We start from the raw sequence: 18,335 nt of genomic DNA, 5'->3' as shown, positions 1-18,335 counted from the left end.
CAGATACCAACACTACTGGCCTTTAGTCTGCAGAGATTTCCCTCTGGCTGCGCAGCTGTCAGCTGTTGGAGCTGGCATGCATTCAGTGCAGTCCCGTCCGTTTATCCCTTTTAAACTTGCACTGACCTTATTTCACATTGAGCTTTGCTGTTAATTGAATTTAGACCGCTAGCCGGGTTTGAAAGAAAAGAGCTTTCAAGACCCACAAAGCAAGAAAGAAACGGAAAGAAAGAAACGTGGAAACTCTGAAAGTGTGAATCAGTTAGGGGTGAATGCGAATAATAATTCAACCTTTGCATTGAGCCTGTGTGTGTGTGTGTCATGTCATTTTGTCAAAAGATCACCCAATGACATTTACCCAGGCTGCCCAGTGGGGTTTTGAGGAATTTGCAGAAAGCACATCCTACCAACCAAATGTGCCAAAAGTAGTCAGGGTTTCGAGAAAAAAAAAAAACACACATCACACAGGGCATTCAAAAATGTATTGTGAAACAGAAATCATACCGGCCCGTAGTTTATCTGCGGCAATTTGCACCACGCAGTTGGCAACATTTCAAGAAATCTTTTCATGAATAGGCTACGGGTCCGCTCAGAGCACAATATGTTTACTTGCAGCTGAGTGACGACGAATCGCCGCCAGCGACTCGGATAAAAATAGCTGCGGTGCTTAAGTGCGCGACTTGTTGTGATAATTAAAAGAGTTTGGCCGGTAGAAATTGGCAATCACCTGCTCCCTTGTCCTGCTTTGTGGAGGTTGCTAAGTAACTTGCGGGCTAATCTTTGGAAATCTGGACATCTCCCTGTGATTATGTGCTTGTGTAACTGCTTCAAATATGCAGCGCAAATCAGCACAACACCCCCATATTTCTAAACACATCGCAGAGGATGTATGTGCGTGCTGGGTTTATGTTGATGATTTTTAAAATGCCATCACGCTGGAGAAAAACGGTGGCAACATCCTTGTTACCATTCATTTTATTTTTTATCTGATTCCAGTGATAGAATATTACGAAACATATTTATGTGCGATGAACACAATAACTCCCATTGAGTTTAATGCGATCGGCTCTCCTCCTCCTTATAAAGTGGACATCTCTTTTTTGACCCAGAATTTTCTTCCTCTATCCAGACAGTGCTCTGTGAAAAACCAAAGCTGGTTGCCTCGTGATTGGACATGTTTCAGCTACTCCTCCACCTTGCTCTACGGGGTGGCTTTATGTTAAAAATATTCATTTTTTTTCCCATCTTTGCAAGTAGCAGTGCCATCTGTCCCTCTTTCCTCATGCTTTACCCATGGGTCTCATACTCTCCGCTATTATCAGACTTCGGTCAAACTTCTCTATCTGTATCTGGGTTTCTCTATGTTATCTGCTCCACTGTGAGTCCATCGCCTTGCTTGCTTCAACCTCATGTCTTACGGATTCTCGCCCTCATGCAATCCATATACTTAGATCGCAAGGATATTTATTAACCCCACAATAAATAACAATAAATCCTGAACATTTTATGGTAATAGTCATTATATTATTTTAGCAGCAGTTGGAATAATGGGTTGACTTTATGTTTTTAAATAAAAGGACCGAAAAGATTGGATTTTAACATTGAATCCATATGTAGACCTCCGTTAGATATCAGTCAATAAATCATTGATTACAGCCTTATTTGTCTCGGATTACAAAATGTTTAAATAACACAAAGAAATGTTAAAGGCTATCTCAGGCAACTCTCATTGCTAAGTTTCTCACTTTGTGACAACAAACTCCACTGTGATATCAGATATGTCAGAGATGCGTAATGGTTTAAATTTTCATGGTCTCTGGATCCTTATTTGATGCAGTCTTTGATAGTCACCCTCTGCTTTCCTCCATGAATTACCCCCCTCAACAGAAACACTTTATCACATGTGTCTGTCAGTGAAATGTCTACGGCACTGAAGGGTCTTAATCCTAATAAATCTGTGAGACCCAAAAACCTTTCTTTTGTTACGTTTAGCTGCAGTTATTGTAGTTGAACCAGTTTCTGTTATATATGCTCAATTTTTTTTTTTGCAAACGAATGTCATCACATACGTGCTGAAGGCTACTTTTGTCCAACTCCCCCCCCCCCCCCCCCCTAAATAATAGTCTGGTTTCAGGAAACAACACAGTAAAGTTATGGTCACCATAAAAGTTGTAAATGATATTGTTGAAACCTTGGATGGCAAAAACTACTGTGCTGCTGCACTTGTCTATGGCACTTGCCACTCATGCAATCCTTTGTCAAAAGCTGTCTGATATTGGTTTAGCACATGGGTGTCAAACATGAGCTCTTTTTGGCAGTCTAAATAAAAAAAATTTTACTAATTTTTTTACTCATCACTATATTCTCAGGTCACCTGATATAGATATCAATCTGTAGACTCATGCATTGGTACATTTTCATCTACAAAGCTATTGGATTGTTTCCACCTTATTTACCCTCCTACATGGCACTTAGACAGTCCAGCCACAAACTTTGTTCTCAGGGCTTTCTCTCCTTCAGAAATATATTTTCTTACTGAAGACTGTCAGTGTAGAAACCCCTAGGATCTGAAACTAGCCACATGATTCCTCTGAAACAATTTAAAATTATTTGAAGAAAAATAGATAAATCTTCCTAGAAACCTTGTCTTGTTTTTTGGTCCTTTTTATCAACTTATTTAATTTGAGTTTAATGTCTTATTTATTTATTTAAACTTCCTGTGTTTGTAACTTTTTTGTTCTTTGTTTTATCAAAATAGGTCTCTCTTGTAACTAAGATCTTTGGTCTCAATGAGACAGCCTGTGTAAATAAAGGTAAATAAAAATGGTTTTATTGTAATTTTTGTTGTAGTCTTCTTGTTTGTTGTAGTCTTTTGAGAAGGATTTGAACTCCGTCTCCAGTGATATCCAAGAAACAGTGCATCTCGTACAGCTCAAATGCTCAACGGCACTTTAGATCAAAAGGCATGTCATTTCCATCCACTAATGCAGAACAGATATATTTCTCCAGAACAAATGCAGAAAGAAAATACCGGGGGTTTCCTGAAGATAGCTCAGGACAAGAGATAACAAAAGATCAATGACACATAATTGGCTCCGTCCACCTAACCAGAATCAAATCAGATATTTATCCACCGTTAAAGCTACAATTGAATAATTTAATTTGACTGGCAACACACACCTACTTCATCAAAGCACATATTTAGGGAAATACTTGCAATGAACCTTGAAGGAAAATCACAAGAAAGGCAGTTTTTTCACACTATAGACTCCATTTATTCTGCACAAATAACTGCCCCTTCAAAATATATTAAAAAAACAAATCTCACAGCATGTAGAAAGATGTAGGAAAAGGAAAGCCAGAATGAGTAATGTTGCCAGGAATCACACTTTTGATAATTAACATCCAGAGACAGCGGAGAAGCAGTTAGCTGTAATAATGCAGAACACATCTGTCTCTGCTGGATTACAAGCTCTCCCAGCACATTTGTAGCAAGTGGCGGCTCGTCTCTCCGATCCACGGTAATTAGGGCTCTAACCGATGGAGAGATTGTATTCTCTGTCCAAGTGAAAGCAAATGAAGGAGAGAGTGTGAACGAAGGAAAGAGAAGCAAATGAAATAGCAATACAGCAGATATGCAGATGCATTGTAGATGAAAACTAAAGTTATTTTGAAACTTCCTTTGCACCAGTGCATTCCGGTTTGCACAAGGGTAACAGTCCGCCTTGCTCTTGGTTTCTAGCATTAATCCGTTCTCACTTCCCTGTTCCTGTTGTCTTGTCTTCGGCCTCTGCCAACCTCTCTCTCTCACTAATCTGCCGCTCTGCTTCTAAACTGCGGCAGATGTGTGGAATATTTTGCACGACTACACTGACACCGCCAGCTGTCAGCGAAACTCTGCAAGTGCAATGGAGAGTCTATGTGCTGCGAATCGCAGGTTATATCATGTTTGTGCCAACCAATGTGTGTGTCAGTGTGAATACTAACTCTGTTGTATTTTATCTGTTGGAGACGGAGCATATTGGCCTTGTGCGTGTCAGTCTGTCCTTTTGTGCCAACTATGCATGTCATGGGGGAGGTCCGAGTTACTTGCAGCATTAATAAGGCATCACCTGATTCAATAGTTGAGTGAGGAAAGACAGGAAGGAAATGTGTATGAGTGGGTTTGTTTGTCCCCTGAGAGTTGGAGACGAGAATGATAAAAGACGTTAAGTGGGGGATAAGAAGTCGGAAGTGTGGCCCAATGGCCCCCCTTGTGAAGATGTGGGAAAAAAAATACATTTAATTAATCTCTTATTGCCAGAGTTGATCTTACACGGATATTTTTTCTTCAACCAATCTTTGATTTTAGTACAATTAATTGGCTGGGGGTGTAAAAAACCCACGTTAAGAAAAAAAGTGACCCATTTCTTGTTGCAACTCTTCAATATGGGAAAGTCAAGAGAACATTCAGTTCAAGAAAGGCAAAGGAAAGCTATACTTCTAAAGTGACGATATGGCTACAACAAATTAGCAGCTCACCTAAATTTGCCCATATCCACAAATAGAGAAATAATTTTAAAAAAAGGTGAAACGGTTAGAAATATTTCCAAAAGATCCATGTTCTAGAACTGCAACAAGATTTAGCATCTTGTGATCACGAAGTCTCCACAACGATTGCTAGATTCTGTCCACAGTACATAGAGAAGCCGTGGTGTGGGAGGAGGAAGGTTACTGTCACATTTCTAAATTTGCATTGATTAAACTCAATCTGGGATTGTGCACTGTGCCAGATGTGACTAAGCTTTGACGCAACAAGCATCCGTCTATCCAGCCATTGTCTTATCCGAGATCGGGTCATGGGGGCAACAGGTCCAGGAGAAAAACACAGACATCCCTCTCCCCACAGACATCCTCCAGCTCAGTCTGGGGGACACAAAGGCAATACCCGGCCAGAAAGGATATATAGTCCCTCCAACCTCAGGGTCTCCTCCCAGTGGGATGTGCCCAAAAAAATCTCCAAAGAGAGGCACCCAGGGGACATCCTGACCAGATGGCCAAACCGCCTCTTCTGAATCCTTTTAATGCAGAGAACCAGTGACTCTACTTTGAGCTCCTCTCAGATAACAGTGCTCTTCACCCTATCTCTGCGGCTGAGCCTGGCTACCCTCTGGAGGAAGCCCCTCTCAGCCACTTGTATCCCGGATCTCGTTCTTTTGGTCATGATCCGTGCCTCATGATCATAGGTGAGGGTCAGAATGTAGACGGACCAGTAAATCCAGAGCTCTTCTTTTTGGCTCAGCTCTGCTTTCTTTAGCACAACAGACCAGAGACGCATCCCCATTACTGTAGATGCAGCCCCAGTCTGCCTGTTCGTCTCTCGTTCCATCCTATCACTCGTCAACAAGACATCAAGACACTTAAACGCTCCAGGATTTGGTTTAAAGCAATGGACGAATCTTTGGAAAAGCTTCTCATCTCCACCGCTAATGAGGACGGAGGATCTGTTATACTGTGGGTCTGTCTGTTCGGACATTTTAGAGAAAAATGTGTTCACCTCCACTCGGAAACCGAAAACAAGTCATTATTTGGTCTTTCATTAGGATAATAATCCAAGACCGCAAAATCAACGCAGAAATGGTTCAGTAGGCAGAATTAATCTTCCTCCATGACCATCACAGTCTGCAGACCTAAATAGAAAACCACATAGAAAACTAAAGAGAAGAAAGGACGAGCGAGGACCCAGAATTCAGTACAATCTCCCTCTCTGTATGCTCCAAAGTACTTAAATTAAAGGTTTCATTCACTGTGGCTGGTGCTGTATGTTAGCCATTAAACTCTAACTGACCCAATATTATTATGAATGCTTAAAAAATGTATGTGTACCTGAAATTAAACAGACGTGAAATCTTGGGTATGATAAATGTTGCAGAGCAGAGCATGTTTGGCTGTCCCAGCGTTAGTTTGTAAGGGTCATTTCTATTAAAGATATAGTGGAGATGTTTAGTATACATTTTTAAAGTCAACCTAATAATAGTAGTAAGGTACTTCTGGTTTTTCTTTTGAGACTCTTAAAAGGTTTAAGAAGATCCCAAGTTGTGATCTGTCTCCTCAAGTTAGAATCAAAAATATAATCACTGCCATGTTAGGCCTTGATTATAAAATAGAAGCAGCAAAAGTGATGGAGGAGTTTGAGAGAGAAGTGGGGACTTACTGCAGATTTTTATCTTTCAGACGAGTTAGTCTGATTTCAGCTTCAGTGAAGCGAAAACTTGCATCATCTATCAAATCCACGCGCCATAAACTGTCGCCTGTTCAACCCATTTTATCTACGAAGCTTGTTCATTCTCTCTTTATCTAACTCAGTATTTTTCTATTTTGTCTCCCTCTCTGTCTTTCTATCCCTGTCTTTCAGTTGTGTTTTGATCACTGAGCTGTGATATTAAATTTTGCCATTGATCTCCAGGGTCATGCTGAAGGATTTAAAGAGAAAACCACACCAACAATGGCAATAAAAGAATAAAATGGCATTTTATGGCTCATGGCTAGAAATGTTGACCAAAAAAAAATCAGAAATACATTTTCAAGCCTTGCAGCAACCAGGGCTTATTTTTTATCTTATGCTACCAGTGTCAAAGGATTAACCTACTTCAACTTTCTGAAGTTGTGTGAAGTTAATATGTCTGCAAGCTAAATGTAATAAAAGCATTCGGTTAACTTAGCAACAAAAATAGCATGTGGAAACCAATGACAGGACTTTTTGTGATGTTCAAAAACAAGTTTATTTTCTGATACACTTTATTCAAGATGTACAGACTTGGTTACTTTGCAAACCTATATTAAAGCTGTTTCTGCCCGCTAAGCCTATCTTTAGGCCGTTATGTGGGAGTGGTGGCCTATTGGTTAGAGTATGGTTATGATGTTCTTGTCCTTGCTGCGGGTGAGGAGAGTGTCATTCTCCTCTCTGCTGATGTCAGAAGGCGGTGGCTTGGAATTGCTGAGGCTGAGTCTATGACTGTCATCATCTCCAACAGCGGGCTACTTTGTGCACATGCAAAGTTCAACTGCAAAGTGCACAGAAGGTTGGACTAACCGTCAGATCACTGGCACACTAGCCTCGTGAGACAATCCTGATCTCGCGAGATTTCAAGGTTTCACTCGCAGATCAGTCTGGCTACTTTCCGTTAAAGAAAATTTGGAGCCGTTCACCAAACGAACGTCCAATCAGCGTTGGCTTTGAGGCGGGTTGAGGTGTGACGCAACGAGAAGCGCGACAGTTCAGTCTAAAGAACATGGCGGCTTCAGCCGATGAAACTAGCGTTAGCGTGGCTATCGAGCAAGTTTTATCGGAATTACAGAGTATTTCTTCACTGAAAGAAGAGCAAAACACTGCTCTGGAGGCTTTTCTCAGAGGAAAAGATGTTTTTGCTCTTCTCCCGACTGGTTTCGGCAAGAGCTTGTGGTTGTGTTTTCGTCGTCGCTGTTAGTACGTCATATGCTTCGTTGATCTGATTGGTTTATTTGGCCCGTCTATCACCAACATAGGCCAATCAGCTAACCAGTATTTTCGCCCCTTCCCAAAATTACTTCAACGGAAGGTTTCCAGATGGATATGAGGAGCAAATCCATCTGCCGGAGTCAGGTTACCGGCACACGCCATGGAGACCAAGAAGTGAGTGAAGAATTCATCCGACAGACAACTCACCCAGGCGGAGACAGAAATTCTTGCTGGATGACTGAACTTTGCAGTGACACCAAGAAGAATCCCTCTGGTGGAGATGATCAGCCACAGCCACATAATCAGCCATTTGCAGCAACAAAATCCCAGAGTTTGAAGCAGAACAGTTTAGGAGCAACGTTTAAACCTGCCTCAGCAATGCCAAACCACCTTCTAACATCAGCAGAGAGGAGAGGGGCTCTCTCCCCACCCTCAGCAAGCACAAAAACATCATCATCTTTCCAGCAGAGTGATTTTAAAACAGAAAGAATATCGTGAACAAGTGATGATACTCCTTAATGAACCATCCACATATGAGCTGCTGAAAAGAGGAAGTGGTTACAAGAAGAAGTTGTTAGACTGCCTATAAAATCGGGAGCAGGACAAGGCTATCAACCGTATTCTGCACCACAGACTGTGCCCAGGTGAGGCCATTCCTAGTCTGTACGGTTTACCCAAAATTCACAAACAAGATGTACCGGTAAGACCCATTGTTTGCATGATTTGCTGTGTCACTTACAATGTTTCCAAGTATCTGTAGTCTGTTCTCTGTCCTTTAGTTAGCAGCTCACAACACTACATGCAGAACCCCATGGAATTAATGGACGAGGTGAGGGATGTCATCATGGACACATGGAGGGATGCCACATCAATCTTTACGCCCATTCTTGTTGATGGACCTGTGCAAATGGTCTGTGCTAGATTAAAATCAGACACCACCCTTAGCATCAGAACCACTTTATCCACAGAGCAACTGTGCCAACTCCTGACAGGCAGAAACATGGGATCCCCAGTTGCTCGTGTTGTTGCAAACCTGTACATGGAGAATATGGAGAGCGCGCACTTTGTAGTTCAATTTCAGAAGGCTGTACGCCCAGATTTGACTCGCATCATCCATGTGCGTTTTCGTCACGTAATGACGTCAGACTTAAAGGCTGTCCGAAATCGGTACAGCAGTCCGAGGCTCCTTTACTCCCCACGATAGAGTTCTTCCTGTTGACCCCATGAAAGGTCAAGGAACAGGAGCCGAAGCTATTATTAAGAGTATTTGGATGAAGCCTCTGATTTACTGAGCAAAAGAAGCTGGGAGTGAGGAGTCTTTTTCTCGACCTATTAGGACAAAATCCATCTTTCTTGAAAATATGTCTTTTGTTAGAGGAAACATTGAAGTTGTCAATAAAGTTCACAGATTTTGCAGTGCATGCCTTCTTCAGCCAATTGTTGAGCATCAATATCAGAATGTCTCATCTCCTCAACTAACGGGTGGGTGGGGGGGGGGAAGGTCAACTGAGAAACACCTTGACATTGTAATAATAGTTGTTATTTTAATAGTACTATTAGTATAGGTTGTAAAAATAAATACGTTAATTATAATACAAGTTGTTTTTATTGCTGCTGTAGTTACTATAAATTTAAATTAGGTACTGTGTACGTGTTCATTTAAATGTTGAAACCACTGCAAGATTCATAAGAATTACAAATGTCTACATGTTCGTTGTATGTATAATGTAGTGCGTTAATATTTGATCTACGCACTCTACAAACTGGAACAGTAAAGCCTGACGATGTTAATGCATGGAGGAGTAGGATGAAATAAGTGTATACATTCAACCAATCCATCCATCAATGATAGCTATTAATGATAACAAAGGTTTAGACACAATAAAATAGATTAAATACCATAGAAATTAGACTTTTTCATTTGAGCCTGATCTTTATAACCTTGTTTGTAGCTATATATTTTTCTTGATACGTTCTTATTTATTTATGGTTGCTTCAGGCAAAATAACTGCTGCCATATGTAATAGGGATACTTAAAGCGTTCTGCTGTGGGTGATATGACTTTATGCCCAGAGCAGCACAGCCTGGGGTTGGAGTCACTACAGGAGAGGAAAAAAGCTAATTGCCAGTTGCACCCAAACCAGCTTTTATTTGTTTAACAATTAATACTTCATACTGTCTCTTACATAATGAATTGCCTTTTGGTTCGTTTTTCTATCTGTTTTTTTTTTTTTTTTTTTTTTTTTTTTTTTTTTTTTTTTTTTTTTTTTTTTTTGCAGAACAGCCTTAGCCAAGCGTGTGTTTGGTTGTGTTTAGGATCCAGAAGGAGGTTGTCCGCCCAGGGCACCATTCATGCAAAACCCACACTGTGAACACATTTAACCACTTTGTTACATAGTCTTTAAAAAGAGCAACTTTTAACTTATCATTTAGATAGTTGGCTGTTTGGGGTCCTAGTTCTTCGGCTGGGTGATGAAAGCCCTGATGCTGCACATAAGCTGCAGAGCTTTTTGGCTCCCTATTTATAATCCGATCATTTCTTTGTTCCACTGCAGATTTCATTTCATCTCTCTGAGCTAACAAAGCTGATTGCTTCTGTTTCATCCCCCCCTTCAACAGCTTCTGCTCTGGTAGCGATATCACAACCGAAACCAAATAAAACAGATACAATTCCCCCTTCTCCATAACTATTTCCATTTCACATTTGGATATGTGCAAATTTACGCTTCTTCTTAGCTGCTGTTTACTTCGCCATAGATTTGAAAACAATGTCCCGACTCCGAAGAGTATGTCGATTCGAGTAAGATGGGACTGGAAATCCCTCCAGTATGTAGAATCATAAAAACAGAACAATAAGTGTGCACAGGCTTTGCATAAATACGCAAGCATTTGTATGTAGAACTACGTGCATCTATTCCCCTGAAGTGCAGGATCTGCACGCCATTGTCTCATCATGTTTATCATTTTCACCCGGTTATTTGCTTGAGGCATCGGACATAACACAGCCTGGTTTAGAGAACCCTTAGTCTGATTTAATTATGCTCATTTGCCAGCAACACATAAAGACATCAGTTCTGTAACAAGGTTCTTCCATTTAGCTGTGGTCTCATTGGATCTATTTCCATTCGTGGTCTAATGAACATGCAAGCATGTTCAGGAATGGTGCTTCAGGGGTCCTCACTAGAGATCAAAAAGTGTTTCTGAAATGTTCTATATATCATTGATGAAGCTTAATTTCATCAATGATATATTGATATAGGCGAAATACAACCATAAGGTCAATTCTGCATTTCTGCCACACACCGACAGAATGTTGAATAATTTGCTCACTTTCTCATGTCTTGACACACACCTTTTTTTTTTTATAATTTTTTTATTTTTGTGAGGTCCGTCAAGTGTGAAATTACTCCTCTGGTGATGATATTCATGGTATTCTGAACTCGCTGTGTGTTGCTCAACACTCAGAGAAGCTTACAGTATGTAACTGTAACGTAGGCTTAGCCCAGAGGGTCACTTAATGGTTCCACTCTGAAGTATTGTCCCTGATAACAGGCTAATGATGATGGATGACGAGCCTAATGAAGAGCCAGATTCCGTTCATTCTTTGTGAAGCATTAGCATATGGACGCCAGCTATATCTAAGGATGTGTTATGATAATGGTATTTAAAGGGAGATAGTAAAATTTAATTTTCATACGGCACATTTTTTAAGTGATCAAAAAATGTCTGCAGTATGTGCTCTGAACACTTGCATGATTTCTCTATCATTGTGGTGTCACATAGGTGATTCCCCTGTGGCCCTGTTGGCATATTAAAGATGCCTAGCTTTCTTTATTGGTGAACTTCTTGGGTTTGCTGTCTCTTATCTTCTTCTTAATTATATAATCCAAATTCTGAGTGGGCTTTGCTTCATAACGCCATTAAGTCTGCGGTTAGTCCTGTTGCTTGTAAATCTTTGTTTACCACACTTTTTCCTTCCACGCAACATTTTATTTATGTCCATGGATACAGCACCCTTAACAGGCAGCATGTTTGCCAATAACCTTTAGTCGCTTACTCTCCTTGAAAAGGATGCCATTGATTGTCTGTTAAACAACTGTCAAGTCAGCAGTCTTCCCTATGATTGTATAGCCCAAAACATACAATTTATGTATTGAAATGCCTTTTTTATTTAGACCTATGTAAGATTCCAGTTTTCTGCAAAGCTAAATTCTAGGTTCCCATTAATTGAAAGCCATAATCATCTAAATGAATAGTAATAAATGCTGGAACTATATCACTGAGTGTAATGAATCTATACAATGCATGTTTTTGGATTAAACTGCTCAAATTAGTAGACATTTTGATAATGTCCTAATTTATTAATATTTTACCTGTATTGCAAATAAACTGCACCCTTAATAGAATAAAAGATTTTCTTAGTTTTTGACAATAATGGGTTATAGGCTTACCTACCTTTAAAATTATTTAAAAAGTAAGTTAATGTGGTGAGTTTTAGCAACGCACCAACATTTACATGCACAATATTGTGGAAATCCATCTGGTTTATGGAAGCAGAAACCCATTTTTAAGAGGAATAAAATGCCTTTTGTTTCACATGACCTTCAGCAAGCACAGGAAAAAGCAACAGGAAACCAGTCTGTACTGTTTGCACGTGTATCCCGGGGTTTATTGCTATCATACCGTTCAAACAGAAGGGGTTAAAGCTAGAGAAAATAAGAAAAAAAATAACAATTTTATATATGTGTGTGTTTTCTCTCACAGAGACTGTACAAGGCCGATACTCTCAGTCAGCTGCATGTAGGTGGAAGGACAGATATTAGAAGGAAATGCCAAGAGCACGAGGCTATGGAACAAAGTATTCGCTGAAAAGAACAGAGATCTAAGTTCCAGCAATGTGCAAGTGCAAAAAAATGACCAGAACTATCCTTTGGGTCTATCTTCTGCTGAGCTAAGAGTTAAAGAGAACTGGGAAACAATCCAGGGAGGCAAACAGGATTGCTGCACCTCTAAATAAAGTCTGGGTTGGCATCAGTTCACTAAAGAGCCCACTGAGACAGTTTCACGGGTATGATCTGCTGGAAGTCCCTCTACAAGAGTTCTGCCTTTTAAAACTATGCTGAAGTATAGAGAACTATAAAAGCCCCATATGCTGTCTGTCTTCAACACATCTCCCCGCTCCTAACCAAAGTTTTAAAAATAGCACTCAACGAACCTGTCCTCTTTATGTATTTTTTTTCTTATCACTTCATTAAATACAAATGTCCAGTGGTGTGCTTTTGATAAAAATTCAGGAAGCTATTACTTTGGCTTTGGAAAGTTTCTAATGAAGAGCTTTTTGAATATTATCACACATGATCTTAGTAAAAGCTTTTAATTATTATGCTTACCATCCATTTAGTATCCCCTATTTATTCAAGGTTGTGCAACAGAAGTAACAGAAGCCCAAATCTTTACTCTCCCCAAGGTCACTTCCCAGCTCTCTATGAGAGACCCCAAGGTGTTCTGAAGCCAAATTGGATACATTTTGTCCATTACACCTCTGTCCATTTAACTTTTTTTGGTTTTACCTAAGTGATATCCTCATACATCCTCCAGAAGCAAGACATCCAGGAGGCATTATGATCAGATGCCCAAACCACTGGAGTTAATTCTTTTCAACATAGAGTAGCAGAGTCTCTACTCCACGATACAGAAGGGTTCTCCTTACCATACCTATTTAATGAAAAGAGACTAGTTAACAACAGTGGAAGCTAGTTTCAACTATTTTTTTAAATCTTAGATACAAGTCTTTTAGTCCTTGTTCATATCTCATGACCTACATGAGTATCTGCTCTTCGTTCACCCTGATAGACTGGAGTAAGTGTTGACAGTAAGACAGACAAGGACCGGCTGTGTCTATTCATCTCCGACTACATCCTACCAAGGCACAAGTATGCTTAAACTCCTCCACTTAAGGCATAGACTGACCACTGACCCATCTTTTTCTAAATTAGAACCATGGCATTGGCTTTAAAGTCCTGTTTAAAATCCTGAACGTAGTTGCTTTGCACTCAACTCCAAATCCATCCAATACACACAGATGATCATGACTGAACACACCAACGGAGCCAACATATTTATATGTAGAGTTTCATGAACTCTACACCTCAAGATCCTGTCCTTAAACATCACAAGCAGGGATGTCAATGGTATTAGCCAACTCAAGGGGAGTCCCACCTGTAAAAGTCACCAGCTTGACGTTGTGGGTTATGGACTTGCTTTGGCGATAAAGACACGATTATTGGACCTGACTTTCCAACCATTAGAGTAAAATGTTCAAAGAATTTGATATGTTTGATCTGTTGATGGTTGGGTTATGTTCTCTGGTCCTTTTTTAACTTTAAAAGTTACTGCACTGTTGCATCAGAGTAAGAACCAGTCAGTTAAACTCATCCAGCTATGGTCAAGTCTAGAACTCTGGTATACATAAAGAGCATATCATAGTTATACTGTTATGGAGAGGCAAACTATCTGTTTTTAAGTCAGCTGTACACATTATAACACAATTTGCGACAATTTGTATTGATTTGCCTGTTGTGAAATGTGTCTTTAGCAATATATTTCACCAAGCCTTGCCTGCTCTGCTCTTAGCAAAAGTGGATTCAGATTTTCCCACGGACGGTCGTCAAAGTTGAACCAAGCCGAGCTGAGACTGGCATCTCCATGGTTTCTGCTGTCAAAATGTCTCTTCTGATGGCAGCGCCGTCAGTGCACAACAACCACACGGACAAAACTTGACCCATTTTTCAAGCTGCTGCACCAGCCAGCAACTGCAGCCTGTCAGACATCGATCGACGGGACAAAAAAGGTGGCATCGAAACCATTCCTGTCCCCTCTTGACAGATTAATGTTTTACACAGTCCCACCCTTTTCTTTTTTGTCCTTCTTCCAGACAGGTGTCCTGCGACAAATATTGACAGAAAGGGACATGTCGAAACAGCCTCCTATCCAACTTTTTACACCCTTCTCATATCCCAATGATGAACAAACAAGAAGTTCTTGTTGCTGGTAAGGCACCAAGGCTTGGGCTCTCCACATCCAATATCCCATATTGCCCTCAAGGTCCAGCAACAAGGCTCAGCTGCGTCATCCAAGGCTCAGCTGCATACAGCCGCACCAGCAGCTCCAGATGCAGTGCCAGACAGGATTAAGTCACATCAGACCGGAGGGGGTGGCAAATCTTCCATTTTACCCTCTGCCTTCACTCACACCTCATCATCTAACCCCATTCCTCTAACAAAGGAAACTCGAAGCAACTGTGTGTGTTAAGACTGATCTGTTTAAATTGTTACACTTCTTTTAATGAAATGATGATCTGTCAGCTGCTTAAAGAGAAATATATTTAAAAAATAGATACACAAGAAAACAAACTAGATATACCATGTTTTTCATTTAATATAAGAGCATTTATCTCCTACCTAACAGACATTGAGAACTCTCCAGGAGCACTCTCACTCTCCCTGACGAGGAATGCGCCGCACTCTCTGTGTCTAAGTCGACTCTCAGCCACGCCACGAGATATTCGGCCTGCGAACCACCTGGAGGATAGACAGAAACAAACAGGAAAATTAAAATGTTATTTATATTGTGCTAATTCGCAACACATGCCATCCCAAGGCACTTTACAAAGTCAAATTCAATCTTTAACAGGAAGGAAAACCTCCAGCAGAACCAGGCTCAGTATGAACAAATTCATCTGCCTCGACCAACTGGAGATTAGAGAAGACAGAGCAGAGACACAAAAAAGCACAGAAGCACACATTGATCCAGGAATCCTTTCTATGTTATATGATAATAACAGATGATCTGCCTCTCCTGGATGGTGTCACAGCTAAGGAAATGCCAGACCAGGTGTACCTACTATGACGAAAAAAATTACATACAGCAAAAAGTTTAAAGTAGAAATAACAAACAATGCAAATTGGAGAACAGTAGGAGAACTCAGCAGAATAAGAAAAATGGACCCCGATGTCCTCCAGCAGCCTAAGCCTATAGCAGCATGACTATAGAGATAGCTCGGGGTAACAAAAGCCATTGAGCTTTGTCAAAAAGGAAAGTTTTAAGCCTAGTCTTAAAAGTAGACAGGGTGTCTGCCCTGTCTACTTTTAAGTAGTAACTGGGAGTTGGTTCCACAGGAGAGGAACCTGATAACTAAACGATTAAAAAAATACGTCACTGATCTAAATCTTGCACTGCACTGCAAAAGGATACATGCCAAGCGGAACATTTCCACTTTTTGTCAAATTTTTTTACCTAACCACATACTTTATTTTACTTCAGTGGGATTTTATGTGACAGACCAAAGCAAGTTAGTACATAAATTGTGAAGTGGAAAGTACATTGTAATTTAAATTTTCATTGTAAATGTCAAATCCCGAAAAGGCTGTTGAGCAATTGACCAATCATGTTGTATAATAAATAATAAAATAGTATGTGAAAAAGAATGTAGGTTAGATTTTCCTAAAGTTATAGTGAGTTATATAAAAAAAAAAACTGTTGTGGTCTTCAACATGGCCAGTGCTCTGCAGGATTTTAGATGTGTTCTTGCAACAAAATACATTTAAATGGCTGAATCACCTCTTCAGCATGTCACCTTGATCTGCAGAGGCCTGAAATGAGCGATAATTACAGAAAAAGCCAAGAGGCCTATGATAAATCTTGAGGAGATGAATAGAGCCACCACACAGATGGAGGAATCGGTCTGTAGGGCAACTATCAGTTGTTACAAAATGTAGTCTTTATGAAAGTGTCGCACACAAAAAAAAAAAATGCTTTAAATAAAGTCATTAAAAGTTCTGAGGAGTTTGCCACAAGCCTCGTTGGAGACAAAGCACATGCGTGGAAAGGTTTTATGGAGTGGCAGAAACCTGGCAACGTACATTACTCCTGAAGAACACCATCCCAACCTTGAAATATGGTGATGGCAGCATCATGCTGTTTAGTTGCCGGTCAGAGTTGATAAGGATATGGATGAAGCTAAACACAGGGCAGACCTGGGGCCTCGTGGAAAAAAAAAGTGTGCAGATTTCATACAAAAAATTGGTGGCAGCGAGAAATTGTGAAACCTGCAGCTCATGAAAAACAAACAGATGTATAAAACTGTGCGCACATGTGTTATTGCAGACCTTTCCTTTATGCTTCTTAATTTGCAGGATTTTCAGCGCAGCTGCAGGGTCCGCTTGGCACGCCCAGTGCCCTCCTACAAATAAATATGCAAAGTACTAGAAATAGCCAGAGGGCACTCACCACGTGTGAAAATAACCATGGCAACGGTGGTGATGAGGAAAAAATAAAAAACAGGATGTGAAATGGAGGTCTTAGTATTGGCGGTAGAGGCAAGACGTTGAAGTTTATTTGGCAGTAATTCTACTGGAATCAGCAATAAAATGAAACAAATGGAGTAGCAGAAGGTGGCGGATGCCATAAACACAGCAGAAGCAGAAAGATCTTTGGCCTACATAAAAAAAAGTGGCCTGGTATCAAGATGGATAACAAGAGGAGAGCCAACAGCCACTAGTGTAGGCCCAGGGTTGCCAGAGTTGGCTCCAAATGAAGCGAGAGGGTCTGCCTGTATAGGGGAGACACTGTCTGCCATTCTGCCAGCACATGAGGGTGACCCAAAGTATGGCATGAATGAAAATGTAGTTATATCAAACAAGGTACTTGATCAAGCTATCACCCGACAGTTTAATATACAGTGACGTGTTATCACTAAGCAGAGTCAACATTTTAATTGACATTTGCAGAAAGGGGGGGGACTGGAAATTGGGGTATACAGCGGGACACCACCCCTCATGTCCTTTGAGCTGCCCTGCAGTGCATTCAATATTGGACAAAAGGGAATCTTGTAGCTCTTGTTCTGTCTGAGGCTCAAGGAGAGGTGAGAGGATCCAGGTAGTATAATCCGCTCACCATCATGTGCCAGCAGGTCAGTACGACCTCCGAAAACACGTTCCCTCTGAAAACCTCCTTTGGCGATGTTCTGCAGCATTGCCAACGCTGCCATCGTTCCACAGCCACACGCAACTTTACTAAGCCACTTATTGACACATGACTGTCTCCACCTAGTCCAACTTAGGAATCATCACACATGACCTGTTTGGGCTCATTTCTGTTGATCCAACAACATTTTGTTTTCAGCGAAAACAGCAGCGTGCTTTGGATAATTTACATAAATTTTATGCTCCACAGTGCACAGACCAGTGTGCATTTACATCTACATCAGACAAAAGCAAAGCAATATTTACAGTTTACATCTGACTGAGACTGTTTAGGTGTGTTAAGTGATTTTATGCAACTAAATGTAATTCGGTTTCTTTGTACAGATTTAAACCATAAAATCTCTGAACGATGAAAAAAAACATGTTGCCTTTAAATAAACCAAACAGAGTCAAATTTCTGTGTACTTGGGTGAGTTTTAAGCAATTTGTAATTGGTCACTGTTGATCAAAAAAGTTTGCATGGTTGCTGATTTATTAATTTTTTTTTGACGGCAGGTCAAAGGTTTGCGTGGTTTTCCGTCCGCTTTGCTGCAACGCTCATTTTTATACACTCCCAGCTGTGTGTGCAAAAACATTGCGCTGCAAGATTTTGTTGTGGTTGCTATGGTTTATACATGAGGTCCCTGGAAGAAAACCTGAGAGGCTTAAAAAAAAAAGACAGTACGGACCAAATTAAAAGCATCTTCATGTGTTGGAATGACCTGTTCAAAGTCCAGGCCTAAGTCTTGCCACAGATTAAAAATAGATAGACCTGAATGTTGAATATTTTTGCAAGGGATTGTAGATATGAAAGCATGCTGCATTTAGAAACTTGA

General features: G+C 40.5%; 1 protein-coding gene across 1 annotated transcript in view; it reads right to left on the bottom strand.

Annotated features, from left to right (window-relative positions):
* Window positions 1-18,335, bottom strand: part of grapa (GRB2 related adaptor protein a) — a 44,860-nt gene that overhangs the window by 15,625 nt on the left and 10,900 nt on the right. The window contains exon 3 of the mRNA XM_012876643.3: window positions 14,938-15,057. Coding sequence (XP_012732097.1) covers window positions 14,938-15,057 — 120 coding nt within the window. The remainder of the gene's footprint in view (window positions 1-14,937; window positions 15,058-18,335) is intronic.

This window comes from Fundulus heteroclitus, unplaced genomic scaffold (assembly GCF_011125445.2).
Source record: "Fundulus heteroclitus isolate FHET01 unplaced genomic scaffold, MU-UCD_Fhet_4.1 scaffold_48, whole genome shotgun sequence".
Taxonomy (NCBI): domain Eukaryota; kingdom Metazoa; phylum Chordata; class Actinopteri; order Cyprinodontiformes; family Fundulidae; genus Fundulus; species Fundulus heteroclitus.
Note: the sequence above shows the minus strand (reverse complement) of the source record. Positions and strands in the feature narration are given on the sequence as shown.